Below are 15,681 nucleotides of genomic sequence, written 5' to 3'. Positions count from 1 at the left end.
TTCTATACCGTTATAGCGATGACGGGGAAACATTTTATGGCCTGCTTTGTCTCTATTATTAGCTTGTTGGGTTGTAATGAAACAAATTTTCGCGGGTGGTTGGATGGGAGCATCACCCTTGAATCATATACCTATGATGTTCGCATGGGTGTACGATCCGATAGTGATGTCGTTTCTTCTTCTCTTTACTAGCCTATCCTGCTTCTTTGGTTTGTGATTGTATTTTTGACAGGGGATATTTTTTTTTTCTGTAAATCTTCTGCCTGTTTGTTCTTGGTTATTTATAATTTAGCTTATGATATCTTTAGGTTATGATTTTGATTTACATTTGTACTATTTTTGTTAGATTGCTTGTTTTTTTGTTTCAGCGGTCTCTCATATAACCTCAATTGTGTTGGAAGAGACCTAAAGCAACAAACAAAAAAACAAATTTTCAAACTGATTATTGGAACGGGAAACGGCACTCTATTCTCCATCGCGTCAGGTTAGAAGTCAGTAGAAGAGACTATAAATACTATAAAAAAACTGCATCCCATGCTTTTTCTTCTTCCTTGACTACTATTAGGCTACTATTGACGATTTTTCATAAAATTGTGTGATTGTATTTGGTTTAAACTTAAGAATATTTTATAAATTTTCGTCTCACTTTCCTCAGCATTAATTATAATAATAGGCTATCACTTGAAAGTGCTTACTATGCTTCTACTTCTATGGACAGCACGTGCCTGCTCTTAACATGTCATTATTTTTATCACAGTTATACTGAATGTAACAATAGTTAACCTCTGTGAAATATTTTCAAGGGAACTACTTGTGGGTTTGCCCTTTTATTTGTTTTAATTCGCAGCTGTCCGAATTTATATTGGGACTTGTTTTTTTTTTTGTTTTTTGTTTTTGGTAATGTCTTTCTTTTTATTATTGCTAATAAATGCTTATTTTGTTGTTTTTTTCTTCGTATATACAGTGACTTTTTTCCATCTCTATTAGTATTAGGTGAATGCCGTTACATGATTCCGTCCCTTGGTTGTGTCCAAGGGTGAACACTATTAAGAGGACAGAACACATGTAAACACTATTTCTTGGGGCTCAATGGTTTGTATGAGTGAACAAAACTCACAAAAACACACAATTCATTAAAGCAACAAGCCACAACACAGAGATACCAGTCCCGTGTGGAAAGGTCTTTGTCATTATTCTTTGTCCACAAATCAAGGGACTTAATTTGGGAGATAATGCATTCACTCAATACCATTTTACCGTAGACAATATAGATTGAATTATTATTTTTAATCATTTAGAACAAATTGTAGACTACAAATGTTCTTCATTTGATAGTCATATTTATTACTTACACTTATGATTAATTATTAAGGATTAGCCATAATAAAGGCTGAACTCCACAATTGGCCTCGCCACCGTTTGCGCCAGCAACTGTTTTAAAAAAAATTGTTTCAGTCTTACTTGCTTATGCCTCTTGGCTCCTGGCGAAGCATATGACCTCAACAACACTCTTCCATATTCTTCTGACATAGGCACAGACCTTTGCCTCACTCCAGGTAAGATTGGAGACGCACAGATCTTGGTGAAGGATTCTCCTCCAGGTCTGTTTTGGACAACACCTGTTTTAGTCTTAATATTCATATTTACCTGGCAAGGTTGAAGGGTTGTATGTCTCATTTTAATTTTATGACAGATGTCCGGGTTAACTCACTCAACCCTAACACCGCCAATCTCGGTATTGGGCTGTGGTTAATTTTACCCCATTATTTTGATTTTTTTTTTGAGACAAAGTATATGCTTATTATTAAAACTAATTTTAATTTTTTACAGGATAATGGTATTTGAAGAAAACAATTTTCTTTCAGATCGAGTATGTATATGAGTGTTAATTTATTCATTTTTTTCCAATCTGAAAAGTATCAAAATCTCTTGGGCCATCATGCAGGTAGATTGATAGGCTTGAGTGAATTAATTAAGCCGTAGCATTCGTAAACTAAAAGTCTGATACTAACCCCAAAAAAATGTCATAAAAGAAATTGCAGATCACGGGGTTAAAGCTTAGTGTGAATTGTAATTGTAATCAATAGCTCAGCCAATGAAATCATTTGTTTCCTTGAGCACTTCTAACAACAACTCACTTTCTACTTTCGTTTGGTGACAGTCGTCTTCTTTTGTGACGTAATTTTTTGGTCAGGCTTGAATGTTCCGTCTCTAGCCCTTTAGATATTGTTTAGTATTATTATATTATTACATGTTCGAAGTTACAATGATAAAACAAATGAAATGAAAGTTTGTACTTGCCAATTCTAGAACTTGAGTGATATGAACCATTTGGTTCAAGATTTTGATTTCCCCTGTAAGATGTTAATTATGATTATAGAATTTCTTTCTGATTTGATTGTTTAAAAATGTTCCTGCTGTAACTGGATTTAGGCCAGAAAATCAAGATTTCTGGTCTCGTAGGGATGTACCGCTTCTTTAATTTTTTTTTCTTTTTCTCTCTTGAAATTGACGTCAAATGGAATAAAAATACCAGGATTATTTTTGCCTCATTGTTCATTCTTCTTCTTCTCCCTTGCATATTCTCCCATAGTGGGCAGGGGGGGTACATACTGTGTCTTCTATCCCCTTATATCTGTTTTCCAACATGCTTTCTGTCTTTGTCTTGGAATGAGATTACTTGGTTTCGTCCTGGTCCTGGCTGGGAGGGAAACAGTCAAATGCATAGTTATTTTTTTTTGGAGATGATATTTTTTTCTCTCTGTTATGTATTATTATATTTATTATTTTGAATGTGTAATGTAAGCATTTGAGTGTATTCCTCCTTGGATTTTGTGCTTGTGTCCGGATGAGACTATAGGTGATCTCAAACTAAGTACATTGGTGGTGTGCTCTTGGAATCTACATCTGATCCCTATTTGTTCCCAGTTCCCCTGTCTTACTTTTTCTTGGGTGCTTTAATTGTAATTCTAGAACTATAACTATCCCATTTTCTTCCTTTTTCTGGGGCTGATATAACCTAAATGTGTTGCAAGCGCCGTAAAACCCTTAAAAACAAAACAAACAAGATTCCTTTGCTCGGAGTCCCCTCCTTTGCAACCCCCCCCCCCCCCCCCCACCCCCTCATCCTCACCCCCAAAACAAAAAAAGTTTGAAAGTTGTGGAAGCTCCAAATGTTGAAGCATTCAAGAACAGACTAGTAAACAGTTTTAAGCAAAATTATAGGTATAATACAGTTGATCCAAATTAGATCTGATCAAATGATCAGTAGTCAGAAGGGAAAGTCACTAGATTAGGCCTGGTCAAACTCCCATAGTGGGCAGGGAGGTCTTTATGTGTGGTCTATCCCCCTGTCTTGGAATCAGATCACTTGGTTTTGTCCTGGTCCTGGCCGGATACTCTGGCTGAGAGGGGAAAAGTCAAATGTATAGTTAGTTTTGGGAGATGATATTTTTTTCCTTGTAAATCATCTCTCTGTTCTGCAATGTATTATGTTTTGTATACATATTATATAGGATTTGTAAACATTTGAGTGTATTCCTCTTAGAAGGGACCTATGCTTATGTCTGGATGAGACTTTTAGGTGATCTCAAACTAAGTACTTTGATAGTGTGCTCTTGGAATCGACATCTGTTTCCTACTTGAACCAGTTCCCCTTTTGTCTTCCCTTTTCTTGGCCATTTTAATTGTAATTCTAGAACTTTTTACTTCCTTTTTCTTCCATTTTCTTCCCTTTTACTGCCACTGATATGACCTTAATGTGTTGCAAGCGCCGTAAAACCATTAAAACTATTAAAACTTTAAAACAAACAAACAGGCCTGGTCAAAAGACCAGTTGACCCAACATACTCGGCGACAGGCCAATAGGTCTTAGATAACGAGCTGATTATGCTATGATTATGATGAGAAATCCTCTCTATCCTTAATATGTCTTTTCGTCTCAGTATCCAATTTTTCACTTGACTATGCCCAGGTCTTTACCAACACCATCTTGTTGACGACATGCTGCTCTCTTTGTTACACGCTCACCAATTTCACATATCGATCATGGTTTATCGCTAATAATATGACAATATGAATTATATCTGTATTAAGAACTATCTGAGAGCTACTTTTGCCAAGAGGTTCCTATGCAGTTGTCTGTTTAAGACTTTTGGATGGCATTAGGCTCGGTTCAGGGTTGGACCGCTGTTGGGATCTACTTAGTTACTATTCCTCTTGGGGGTCGAGGGGGGGGGGGGGGGGGGTCGATATATTCAAAATTGAGTAAAACAGCACAAGAATGGTACACGGGTTCAAATCCTGTTCTACTCCCTCTCTCTCTCTTTTTTTTTTTGTTGGTTTTTTTTTGTTGTTTGTTTTTTTTTTGTTTTGTTTTTTTCCTTTTTGCTTTGAGCAAAACCTTAACCACTCTTATTAAATTTTGGACGCTGCACCGGGGTGATCCCTTAATTGTTGCAGTGTGCCTTCCCTTGTAAATCATCTCTCTGTTATGAACTGTTTATGGTTTGAAGATATTTTGCAAACATTATAGCATATTGTGTTCCCCTAAGTTGGATCCTGTGCTAGTGACTGGATGGGACTTTTAGGAGATCCAAGTACACTGATGGTATGCTCTTGGTACCTAACTCAAACTCTGTTCCTTATTCGAACCAATCCCCTTTATCTTATTTTTAATTTGGTGATTTGATTGTAATTCTAGGATGTTTGGCCTTACCATCTTTCTTTTTACTGGCGCTGATTTGGCCTTTAAAAGCAAAAACAAAACAAACAACCAATAAACAAAAACACGCCGATATAAGATTTAAAAATATATAAAAACCATTTTAGTATGTAATACTAGTATAGTACTACTTTATTAGGCCCTCCAGTTAAGTCATCGTGCATACTAAACCAATTCTCTCTTTAAATGAAAGAAAAGGGTTGTATTATTTTATCATTTTAATACGTCATAGGGTAATGATAATCTAGAACACATTACAATTAATTACAATATTACTGAAATCTGTAGTTATAATTATAAGGCTTATAATATTGTGACAGGAATCACAGTCATGGCAATATCAATAATATGATATTACATTTCTAGTTAGTTATAAATGGTAATTATTTATCACAATCACAATTACTGGGGATACGTTCATTAGGTGTCATAATTTGATAGAATATTCACTCCAGCCGGCAATTTATTAGTTTCACTGATATCTCATAATATATTGTCAATTCGCTTTTGGACTTCGGGAAACGCACCTTAATGCGACGTACACATCACATACCAACACAGCCACAACACACAATTATACACTTTGAAAGTCAATGGGCTATGAATGGTCAGATGACATTGTATAGTTATGTCATGAAAATAGAGAATGGCTAATCTTTTTAATGCTCATTTTGGCAGGAATGTGGAAATGGAAAACATGCACAACAATTTTAATACACATACTCGTCCAATAAAGCCCACCACCAGCCCCAATACTCCAACCCAAATATACACGAACACACATACACACACACACGCGCAGATCTCGATATACATTTAGGAGTTTTCTTCAAGCTTTTAACTCGGAAGCTTAAAATACATTTTAAAGCCTGACATTTTTGTTTTCCGTTGAAAAAATTCCATCCCTATGTAACAGTTACAGGTGCCAATCTTGTAAAGTAATTGATATTGGTGGACAATGCCCCCCCCCCCTCTCTCTCTCTCTCTCTCTCTCTCTCTCTCTCTCTCTCTCTCTCTCTCTCTCTTTCTCTCTCTCTCTCTCTCTCTCTCTCTCTCTCTCTCTCTCTCTCTCACATATACACACATACACACTTATCCACCAACTCAACTTGTTCGAAAAAAAGAGGTTAACAAAAACGACAGGCATAAATCATAATGGAATTAAAGTCTGAATAATTTAACAACTCAGTGATTAAATAAAGGGAGGTGAATAGAAACAGGGAGGGGGGGGGGGGGGGAAAGTTTGACTTGACCAAGCAGTATTTACATGAAGTGTCGATACATTGTCTTCCTATATCAGTATGGAAGCTTCTATTTAAATATATAATAAGAGACTAGAAGGTGAGATGGGGGGAAAAATCTACATCTACATCCATTTGAAAGGCAGATACAGTGGAAGCTGCATAAAGTCAACTTCTGCTTAAAGTCAATACCTCTTGTTGTTCCCAAATTGTCTGTTCTTTAAGTGCGTTCCATAAATAATGGATAAATTCAATCTTCCTTTAACTCTCTCCTTACTAGCCATTTTCTGAATTTTCCCTGAAACTTCCCACTCACCCAACATAAAAATAGATTTGTTATTCTTTTAGACAGAAAAGGAACAAGTACATTCCATAGACGTCTACATAATATTGTCCAGTTTCTATTTTTTTTTTTTTTGTCGTTAGAACAAAGTATTTTCTTTATAATTTGTGATGTACAAAGGATATCATAATTGTTAGTTGCATCGTAACGAATGTGACGATTTCAAAAGGAATGAATTCATTTGTGAATAGGGGGTTAACGTAAAATTGAGAGAGAGAGAGAGAGAGAGAGAGAGAGAGAGAGAGAGAGAGAGAGAGAGAGAGAGAGATAGAGAGAGAGAGAGAGAGAGGGCAATGGCCCGGAGTGTTAATGATAACATGTTAAGCTACCTTTCAAGATTTACATTCCAATAAGTAGTAGATTTATTTACACGACAATGTATACAAGCATTCACACTTTTGGCAATATGATAAACATTACAATTTTATCATCAATCTATATAAATATAAAACTAATATAAAGTACTCGCCGAATTCCAGCACGCTCTGCAATACGACAGGCTGGAGCCTAGTGACCAATTTCATTTTTCTACACTAATATAATAAGTCGCTATAACGTAAGCATCGGATTTCGGCTCGCTGGAATATAGCACGCCATTTGGCTTCTTCCGAGAGCGTGCTAGAACCCAGCGAGTTCTGTACTAATACTAATATCGAATCAGCTGGTCTATGGTACTCTATGATGGGGCAGCGATGTGGGCCAATCAGGGTGCATACTGAACTCGCCTCTTCTGAGCTGTGGGGTCAGTCTATAGCTCCCATTGGCTGCGATTTCTTCTTTCCTTTTGTTTCCCATGGTGCGGGGACTAAACGTGCACCTCTCATACCGCCGCATCGGATTGGATTGTATCGTCTGCATGATGCGGGATGTAGCCGCGTTTTCTGGGAATGAAAATAAGTAAGGAACGACAATAGTATGATGTAAAAATACTGGTTCCAATATCATTGGAAGTGTGAAACCAGTCCTCCGGAGGACTGGGTACATACTTTGTGTAACTGATCTTTTGGTTTCATAGTGATCGCATGTTAATAATAATAATAATAATAATAATATAATAATAATAATAATAATAATAATAATAATAATAATAATGATGATGATGATGATGATAATAATAATAATAATAATAATACTATAATAATAATAATAATAATAATAATAAATAATAAAAATATAATAATAATAATAATAATAATAATAATAATAATGAATAGCATTAATATAGCCCCGTAATCACAGGAACCTGCCTACACATCCTGTTACTAAAATTAATAGTTCTGCCACCGTATGATTCAATATGTAATCTATTCATTGTTAGTCCTCTGGAGTCCACAGAGTTTTGAATCGGAAGAGAAGAAGGGATGACGTGACGACTTCTACTTCCCACTTTGGGTAAACGTTGAAAGTAAAGTTTTTGGGTCAATCCATTGGAACTGACGTTTGCATGTTTGCAGGTCTGATAAGCCAAAATGTTATGGTTCAATTGTTGTAATAGAAATACTCTCAAATATTATATGCTCTATGCAAAATATCGACAGCGATGTTAAATCCGGCACATAATAATTGCGTTCGGTTACTTATTGACCTGCTAATATTTGCACATGAGATTCGAACCTAATCATCCAAATTGATGCATAAGAAATTATTATTATTATTATTATTATTATTATTATTATTATTATTATTATTATTATTATTATTATTATTATTATTATTATTATCATTATTATCATTATCATTATTAATTTATTTCTCCGGGCTTCAAGCAGCAACGCTTGGACACATGAGTTTAGTGTAAATGATAGGTACCTTCAGCACCAGCTAATTTCATCCATCTGTGCAAAGAAGGATGGGCAGTCTTAGGACGGAGTCCTGTAGTGTCATCATCCTGAAAAGAATAAAAGTAGAAATACTGACCATTTGACAATTTAACTAAAGCATTTATCAATATCAACTCAAAGCGCTTTACAAGTGGTATTAACGAATTTGGCCAGAAAACTCGTCCTTCAAATATCGATCGATTTAAATGACCATCATCTTGCCAAAAAACGGCCAAACCTGGGACTTTCTTGAAGACTTTACGAAGACCCAGGTTTGAGAGATTTTGCCGAGATTAACACTAAACATTTATAGGACGAGGCATGACGCCTTTAGGCGATATTACAATGTTTTTTTTGTTTTTTTTTTCCGACAGAGACAACGCTATTAACGGCCAGGTACTCATTTTACACCTGAAATATTTACTTTCGGTGTTCTATCAACAAATATTCTCTTATCAATACGTTTTTCTCCTATCCACTTCTTCCTCTCCTGCTCTTCCTTCTCAATTACCACTACCACCTCATCACCTTCTTCTTCTTCTTCTTCTTCTTCTTCTTCTTCTTCTTCTTCTTCTTCTTCTTCTTCTTCTTCTTCTTCTTCTTCTTCTTCTTCTTCTTCTTCTTCTTCTTCTTCTCTCCGCAAATAATAGCTTTAGCCGCCCAATCGACATGAGGAATCTGAAAATCAAAAACCAACAAACCCCCCCCCCCCCAAAAAAAAAAAACAAAAACAAAAACAAAAAAAAAAAAACAACAACAACAAAAAACAACAAATAACAAACAACGTAGGCATTTACAATTTACATAGGGCGATATCCACTCAACATGCTCAAATGCTATACAAGGACTCCTTAGCCAACAGCAACACTTAACATGTAGGACGAGACATGACGCCGGTGCCTTTTAGTTGACGATATTCCATTTGTTTTGACAAAGTTTCAAAGTTTCTTTGAGAAACTCTGACACTTTGTTTTGACAGAAACCAAGCACTCAATTTACACCTGAGTACTGTGAGATAATATGAGGAAAGAACCTTTTCCAAGGACTCAACTATGCGCCGCTCAGAGCAGGATTAGAACCCAGGGTTTTCTGATCCGAAAGCCTGTCACATCGCAGGACATACAGCCACACATCTAGATAAAGATATGTAAAATCATATTCCAATCCATGCAGTTATTATTGATACGTAATCCAATGTTTTTTCCTCGTTTCAGATCAACGACATTTTTTTGTTTCATTTGCTTTAATGAGATGCCAGGATTTGATAAATTAAATATAATTAGGTATTGTGGTAGGTACTGTGCGACGTGAATATATATGCAGGTTTGACATCCGAACCCGCTTAAAGGCCTAGTTTAACATTGTTGTAATGGACAATATTTTGCGTCATTTTTTTTCTTCAGATTTCCATGACAAGAATGAGCCCACAATTTATTGGGTTATTAAACCTACAAATAAGTGCACGTCGACACTGCAATAATAAACAAAGAGAACATTGCTGTAAGATGTGTAACTACAACTATTATGGACACGTTTCAATGCACATTAAATCATATCATAGAAAGAACTACACGCATAACATATACTGCAGCAAAAATTGGGGACGCAGTTCAGTGCACATCAAATAATATAATTTATAGAACTGTTTTTTAAATATTATTATTGTTATTACCTCTAGACACTGTTGTAAGCAACTGACATGTTGCTGAAAAAAGGGGGTTTCGGTGTACATTAAATAGTTTCATTGAAATACATGATAATTATGTTTTGTGAGAGTTGCATTGCGCTTGTAACGCACGAATGCCTTTCATTGAAGTTGAAGAATCACATAGATTTATTTCAATATTCCATGACTTCCATTGAAATTATATTGCACTTAACACATAGGTGAAACTAAATCACAGTGAAAACAAAGTTCAAGAAAGGTTGTACGCTTTTTTTTTTTTTTTTTTTTTTTTTTTTAAATTCCGGATTGGACGTTTCAAATAGAAACCAGGCAAATAAACTCAAGGGGCGCTACTTATATACTTTTCCAGGTATCTCTATCAATTATAATTGAGTTGCCTCCTTTACACCGTAAAGTTCAAAATTAAATCGTATCTTGCGAAAGAACGGTGGGGAAAAGTGTGAGCGGAGTTCATAATATCAATCTTCTTCTTCTTCCAGCTTATCCCGAATTTTGCAGGGTTGCCATAATGAATGCTACATCTCCATGCATCTCTATTCTTAGCACCCTCCTCCTCCAGGCCCAGTTCTTTCATATCGTCCTTTGCCCTATCCAACCATCTAGTCTTTGAGCGTACGTTTTTCATATTTCCCGCTAATTGTATTACCGATATTTTCCTTCCCACGTATTCCTTCTCTCGTCTCTTTACATCTCCGAACCATTTCAATCTATCTTCTCTCATCTTTTTTGATACATTCTTCACTTCAGGCAACCTTCGAATTCGTTCATTTCCCACTTTATCTTTTCTTTTCCAGCCAAGTGACCATCTCAACATCTTCATTTCTGCCACCTCAACTTCTTTATCTTGTTTCTTTGTTGTAGCTGCTGTCTCTAGTCCATACAACATTGCTAGCCTTACATATATTTTTCCCTTCAGCTTTGCGGAAATAGCATCTGTTGTAGCGAAGTTCCTATCAATATTGCGCACAATTAAGGAGTGGAATTGGTTTTATAAACATCAAACATAAAGAAGTATATAAAGTCCATAAATAACGTTGGCTTTAGCATTATTACATTGTCGAGAGTTTTTGAACAACCATTAAAAAAAAAAAGAAAGAGAGACTTTGGTTTCCGGTTAACCATAGGCTACTGACTGAACAATGGTTATTTTTTCCTTTTCAGGTTCTTGTTATCATTTAGTGCTACAGCGTGGTTTGACGGTAGGGTATTTGCTTCGTACCCGAAAGGTACCGACGTCGACTACATGTCGCATCGAGTCCTAGCTCTTTTTTTTTGACTCCACGGTTATTCCAGTCTTCCCGTGGAATATATCCTAAAGACAAATGTCCACTTGGGAATGGATGAAGGGAATTTTAGTATAATATTATAGTATTCTACTTTCTCCCTAAATAGTAACGCAAGCTCGTACAGCGGTTGGGAACACGTCTGGATTTTTTTTTAATGCAAGAGTGTAAGAATCGATCGTATATTGTACTAAATTAAATACTATATTATTGTTTATTTCATAGCATTTCATATCAGTCCTTTAAATAATAAAAGACCAGAAGATTAATAAAGACCAAACTAACCAAAAGGTTGGATTGTTCTCTGTGTTCATGGATCACTTCCATAACTTTGTCTTTGTCTGTGGGAAAATAAACAAAATAATTGGAGGGGGTAGTGGTGGTGGTGGTGGTGGTGGTGGTGGGGGGGGGGGGGGGTTACGTCATTACACGTCAGTCTGTTGCTCTCTGAAAACTTCTTAACTCTTAATTTTAGCTGACTGATGAAGATGATGATGATGATGATGATGATGATGGTATTGATAATGATTGAGCTTTAATAATAATGAAAGCAATGAAATCATTTACTCATATAGAGCAATGCTGTAGATTCAACATATTCAAGACGCTTCACAATGCTTTATATTCCCCATGTAGGTCATAAGGAAAGAAATTTCCATATTATATTTTATTGAAACCTGAGACGAATGAAGTCTACTGTTTAAAGGCGGTGCCAGAGTTTTGAGATGATGATGATGATGATGATGATGGTCATCATCATCATCATCATCATCATCATCATCATCATCATCATCATCATCATCGTCGTTGTCGTCGTCATCATTATATTCACCACTATTACCATCATCATACAAAAGTATCTTTCTCTATTTAATTAGCAAACATTAAGAAAAAAAAATTAAAACGAAACTGGAGCCGACATCTCGGTTCCCATTTGATATAAACTGCATCTAATGTAATTCACACAAAGATGTGCTGTAGAGAAAATAAAAAGGACTCTTTTTATCACCGCTGCAGTCCAAAGAAAATTAAGAACAGAAAAGTTGGGACTTTGATGGTTACTGTATACATTCAATAGATAGTTTCACCGTTCCACTGCTGTAAGCGTTCCGCTGCCTACACACGTAATTTATTATATGTTTGAAGACATAATAAAGATTTTTTTTTAAATAATAGAAAGAATGAATTTTCTCAGCTCAAGACTGCATAGGATCATTTTTACCGTGTTATGGTTTTCATAAACAAATGCAATCGGAATTGGAAAAAAATGGTCTTGCGATTATTATATGGATTTTTACCTCTGAATCTCTGCAAAAACTTCTCTAGTCCAGAAATCTTGATTCAGGTTGTCTTAAAATATAGGAATACAAATAACACCTACATTGTTGATAATACCATGATTAAACATATATTATTTGCCTTAGGTTTCATTCGCTACTTATATACTCTACTGTATCACCACTAACCCCGGTCTAATTTTTTTTTAAATTACCCCAACCCCCCCTCCCTTTGAAGCTTATTATATTTATATATATATATATATATATATATATATATATATATATATATATATATATATATATATATATATATATATATATCTGTTTTTATACACCACATACCACCTAGCCCTAAACTATTAGAAAATGCCTAAAATGCGCATTTTCTCCCCCTCCCCCGTCTATAGATTGGTCAAATTGCGACCCCTCCTCCCTTCTATTGAAGTTTCACCAAAATGCACCCCCCCCCCTGCCTTCAATAATTCTCCCCTCACCCCCACCCCCATCCCTTCTATTTGATACACTAGAGTAGAATAATGTCAACAAGGACATTCTTGAGGGTAGAGTTGAGGGGAAAAGAGGAAGAGGCAGGCCAGCAAGAACTTGGATAGATGATGTGAGGACATGGACAGGATTGTCGGCAGCAGAATGCAGTCAGCGAGCTGTCAACAGGGAAGATTGGCGTGTCATTTCAAGTCGACCTCAACCCATGAGATGACACTGGAAGAAGAAGAAGAAGAAGAAGAGTAGAATCAAGCAATAAAGTCAACATACCGTCATCATCAGCTATTTTGACCCACGCCTCCGCTGCTTGGGCCTCTCTTGGAGGTAATATTTTTTTGAAACCCTGGAAGAAAACGAATTGCTATATATATATATATATATATATATATATATATATATATATATATATATATATATATATATATATATATACTTATTAGAAGTCGTATGTTTGTCTGAAATGAAGATATACGGCATCATCTCATCTCTCATTCGTCTTTTGCCTATCACCATCATTCATTGATTTAAGTCAACAAAAGGGAAACACGAACGAAACGTCCACATCATATTGTGTCTTTGTTAAATTAAAGCTTCCATTCCATTTGGCTATTGTTATTTATTTTTTCTTCGAGCTTCAAGCAGCAACATTTGCATTAAAATTCCCAGTAGAAGAAAGACATAATTACTATCTAAAACTCACTCTGAATAAAACGATGGTTTGTCTTTGGCATCTCTTTTTCTCTTTTTCACCATCTTATTATTTTTCTATTTTAATTCTGCGCGGAAAAGTTTGACAACGTTTCAACAACAACAGCAACAACAACAACAACAACAACAACAACAATAACAACACCAAAAAAGATTCTGACAAGAAAAAACAAAACGAGATAAATAAATATTTACATAAGGATCCTTAAATTGATTGACGGCAGCAGAATCGGGTCTAGCGATGTACTTGACCCTGGGGGCACGTCTATGTGCCTGGGCTGTCTGACTTAAACTAGCATCAACTGGATGAGATAAAAAAAATTACAACACAAATATGTCAATCTAATAATAAAATAAGACAAGTAAGAAATCAATGATAGGAATATGCCTGGGGCTCGAAACGATTAAAATAAAAGATTGAGGTAATGTCTTAAAATTGAAAGTATCCTAGTCAAAAGTAAGTTACATTTTATGTTTTATTAAGGACAATAGAATATTAAACAGGAGGTGTACCTAAATAGTTACACGTTGTTTAGCATGTCCGCTGTTATGATAACGTCAAGAGGGAATCTGAAATATTGGAGTAATGTTCTTAGTATTCTTTTCCTTCTTTTTAGATTAAAATGGAATCTGATTCTTATGACCTTAGTACTTACTTTTATAAGCATGTTTTCCCAATGTAGTATCTGGGTTGTGGTAGCCCTCGATATAATGTAATCGATTTGTGAGAAACACTCTGGATGGAAGAGAAATAATCAATGTATTTTAAATGTGATTAAAAATTTCGAAATTAGATATCCCAGTAACGTGGTTGTTGTGGTTGATGATGATGATGATAATGATGATAATGACGACGATGATGATGATGCCTTGCATTCTCTCTTATACTTTCAAATGATGATGACGATGATGATGATGATGATGATTTTAATAATAGTAATAATAATGATAATGATGGTGGTTATTGAGATAAAACCCATGTGGCTTTTTTTAGTCACTGTGTCTCAAATTGAGTTTATTTAGTTCATGTAGCATCTAATGGAAAAAGAAAATTGATACTACCTCTTTAAATGAAACACCAATCTATTTTAAACCACTGTCACCCATATCTTATAGTATACCAAGGTACCCAACCAACACCGAGTAAAAAAAAAATGGAAGCCAGAACATCCCCTTTCTCGCTTTAATTTGATCTGGTGTCAAAACGAGAGAATCCATACGTTTTAGAATGTATTTTCATCAACCTATATTGGGAAAATTATGTCTTTTCCGCAACGACAACATAAGACATCGTCGCCTAGGCATTCCACGAAGGAATATAGATAATCAAAAAAAAACAAGATAAAACAAGATGTTTGATGTCAACAGGAATCACCAGTGTTGTCCAAGTGAGCAAATTGGGGGTTAACAATCTTGCTCAAGGAAAAAAACGAAAGTGCCTGAAGCGGGGCTCGAACCCGGGTCCTTCCGGGCCACAGTGCAATGCCTTAACCACTCGGATGAAAAAAAGGGAGCTAGCCACCTCCTAAATGTAATAACATTTGATTTTAATTTATAGGTAGAAGGACACTGTGCTCACTCCACTTTTGAGGAAATAAAAATTATTTCAAATGGTAAGATGACTCACTGTGGGGGATGTGGATTATTATGTCTATGACTTGAGGTTGGCCTGGGTTGAGTGATATCTCGAATAATCCCATCACCAAAGAATGTATCGTATGTTGTCGGACGTAATGAGTTCTGTGACCAAAGTTGCCTTGCATTCTCTCTTATACTTTCAAATTCCCGTTGGTTAAGCTTTGCGGCGTTTTTTAAATCAAGGAGAGTGGCACTGTCTAGAGGATAACATCCCGCCGACCGGGCACGGCGTAATCTGCTTACAGGATCTCCAAAGCCTGGTAAAATATGACCAGTGGCCATCTTTGTGGCAGAGTTGCTTAATGATTATGCACTCTTATTATCCTGATAATTATACGTTTATCAATCGGTTAGTGCAACTTCTTCAGTAAACAGTACAAAGTACACACGGTGTCTAACTGTCCAGGCGAAGTCGTTGTTTACAGGCGCCAGGCAACAAGGATTGACGACGAAC

At 35.8% G+C, this 15,681-nt stretch overlaps 1 protein-coding gene across 1 annotated transcript; it reads right to left on the bottom strand.

Moving 5' to 3' along the window:
- Positions 1–6,512: 6,512 nt before the first annotated feature.
- LOC144970552 (uncharacterized) lies at positions 6,513–15,667 on the bottom strand. The gene is made up of 7 exons (XM_078910311.1): positions 15,217–15,667; positions 14,246–14,325; positions 13,785–13,891; positions 13,152–13,224; positions 11,383–11,438; positions 8,117–8,195; positions 6,513–7,188 (listed from the first exon to the last, which is right to left on the bottom strand). Exons 1-7 carry the CDS (start codon positions 15,507–15,509, stop codon positions 6,974–6,976), a joined length of 903 nt encoding a protein of 300 aa, XP_078766437.1. The 5' UTR covers positions 15,510–15,667; the 3' UTR covers positions 6,513–6,973.
- Positions 15,668–15,681: the final 14 nt, after the last annotated feature.

The sequence above is a fragment of the Berghia stephanieae genome, chromosome 4 (assembly GCF_034508935.2).
Source record: "Berghia stephanieae isolate SIO BIC M18660-M18661 chromosome 4, UCSD_Bste_1.3, whole genome shotgun sequence".
Lineage (NCBI taxonomy): Eukaryota > Metazoa > Mollusca > Gastropoda > Nudibranchia > Aeolidiidae > Berghia > Berghia stephanieae.
This window is presented reverse-complemented; position numbering and strand designations above follow the sequence as displayed.

What these genes read in the sequence shown, in the direction of transcription:
- LOC144970552 (XM_078910311.1), bottom strand. Translation starts at nt 15,509, where the DNA reads ATGGCCACTGGTCATATTTTACCAGGCTTTGGAGATCCTGTAAGCAGA. An exon ending in GGGAAAACATGCTTATAAAA is followed by an intron (nt 13,892 to 14,245) that starts GTAAGTACTAAG and finishes TATCTCATCCAG; the next exon opens with TTGATGCTAGTTTAAGTCAG. An exon ending in GAGAACAATCCAACCTTTTG is followed by an intron (nt 8,196 to 11,382) that starts GTTAGTTTGGTC and finishes TATTCTTTTCAG; the next exon opens with GATGATGACACTACAGGACT.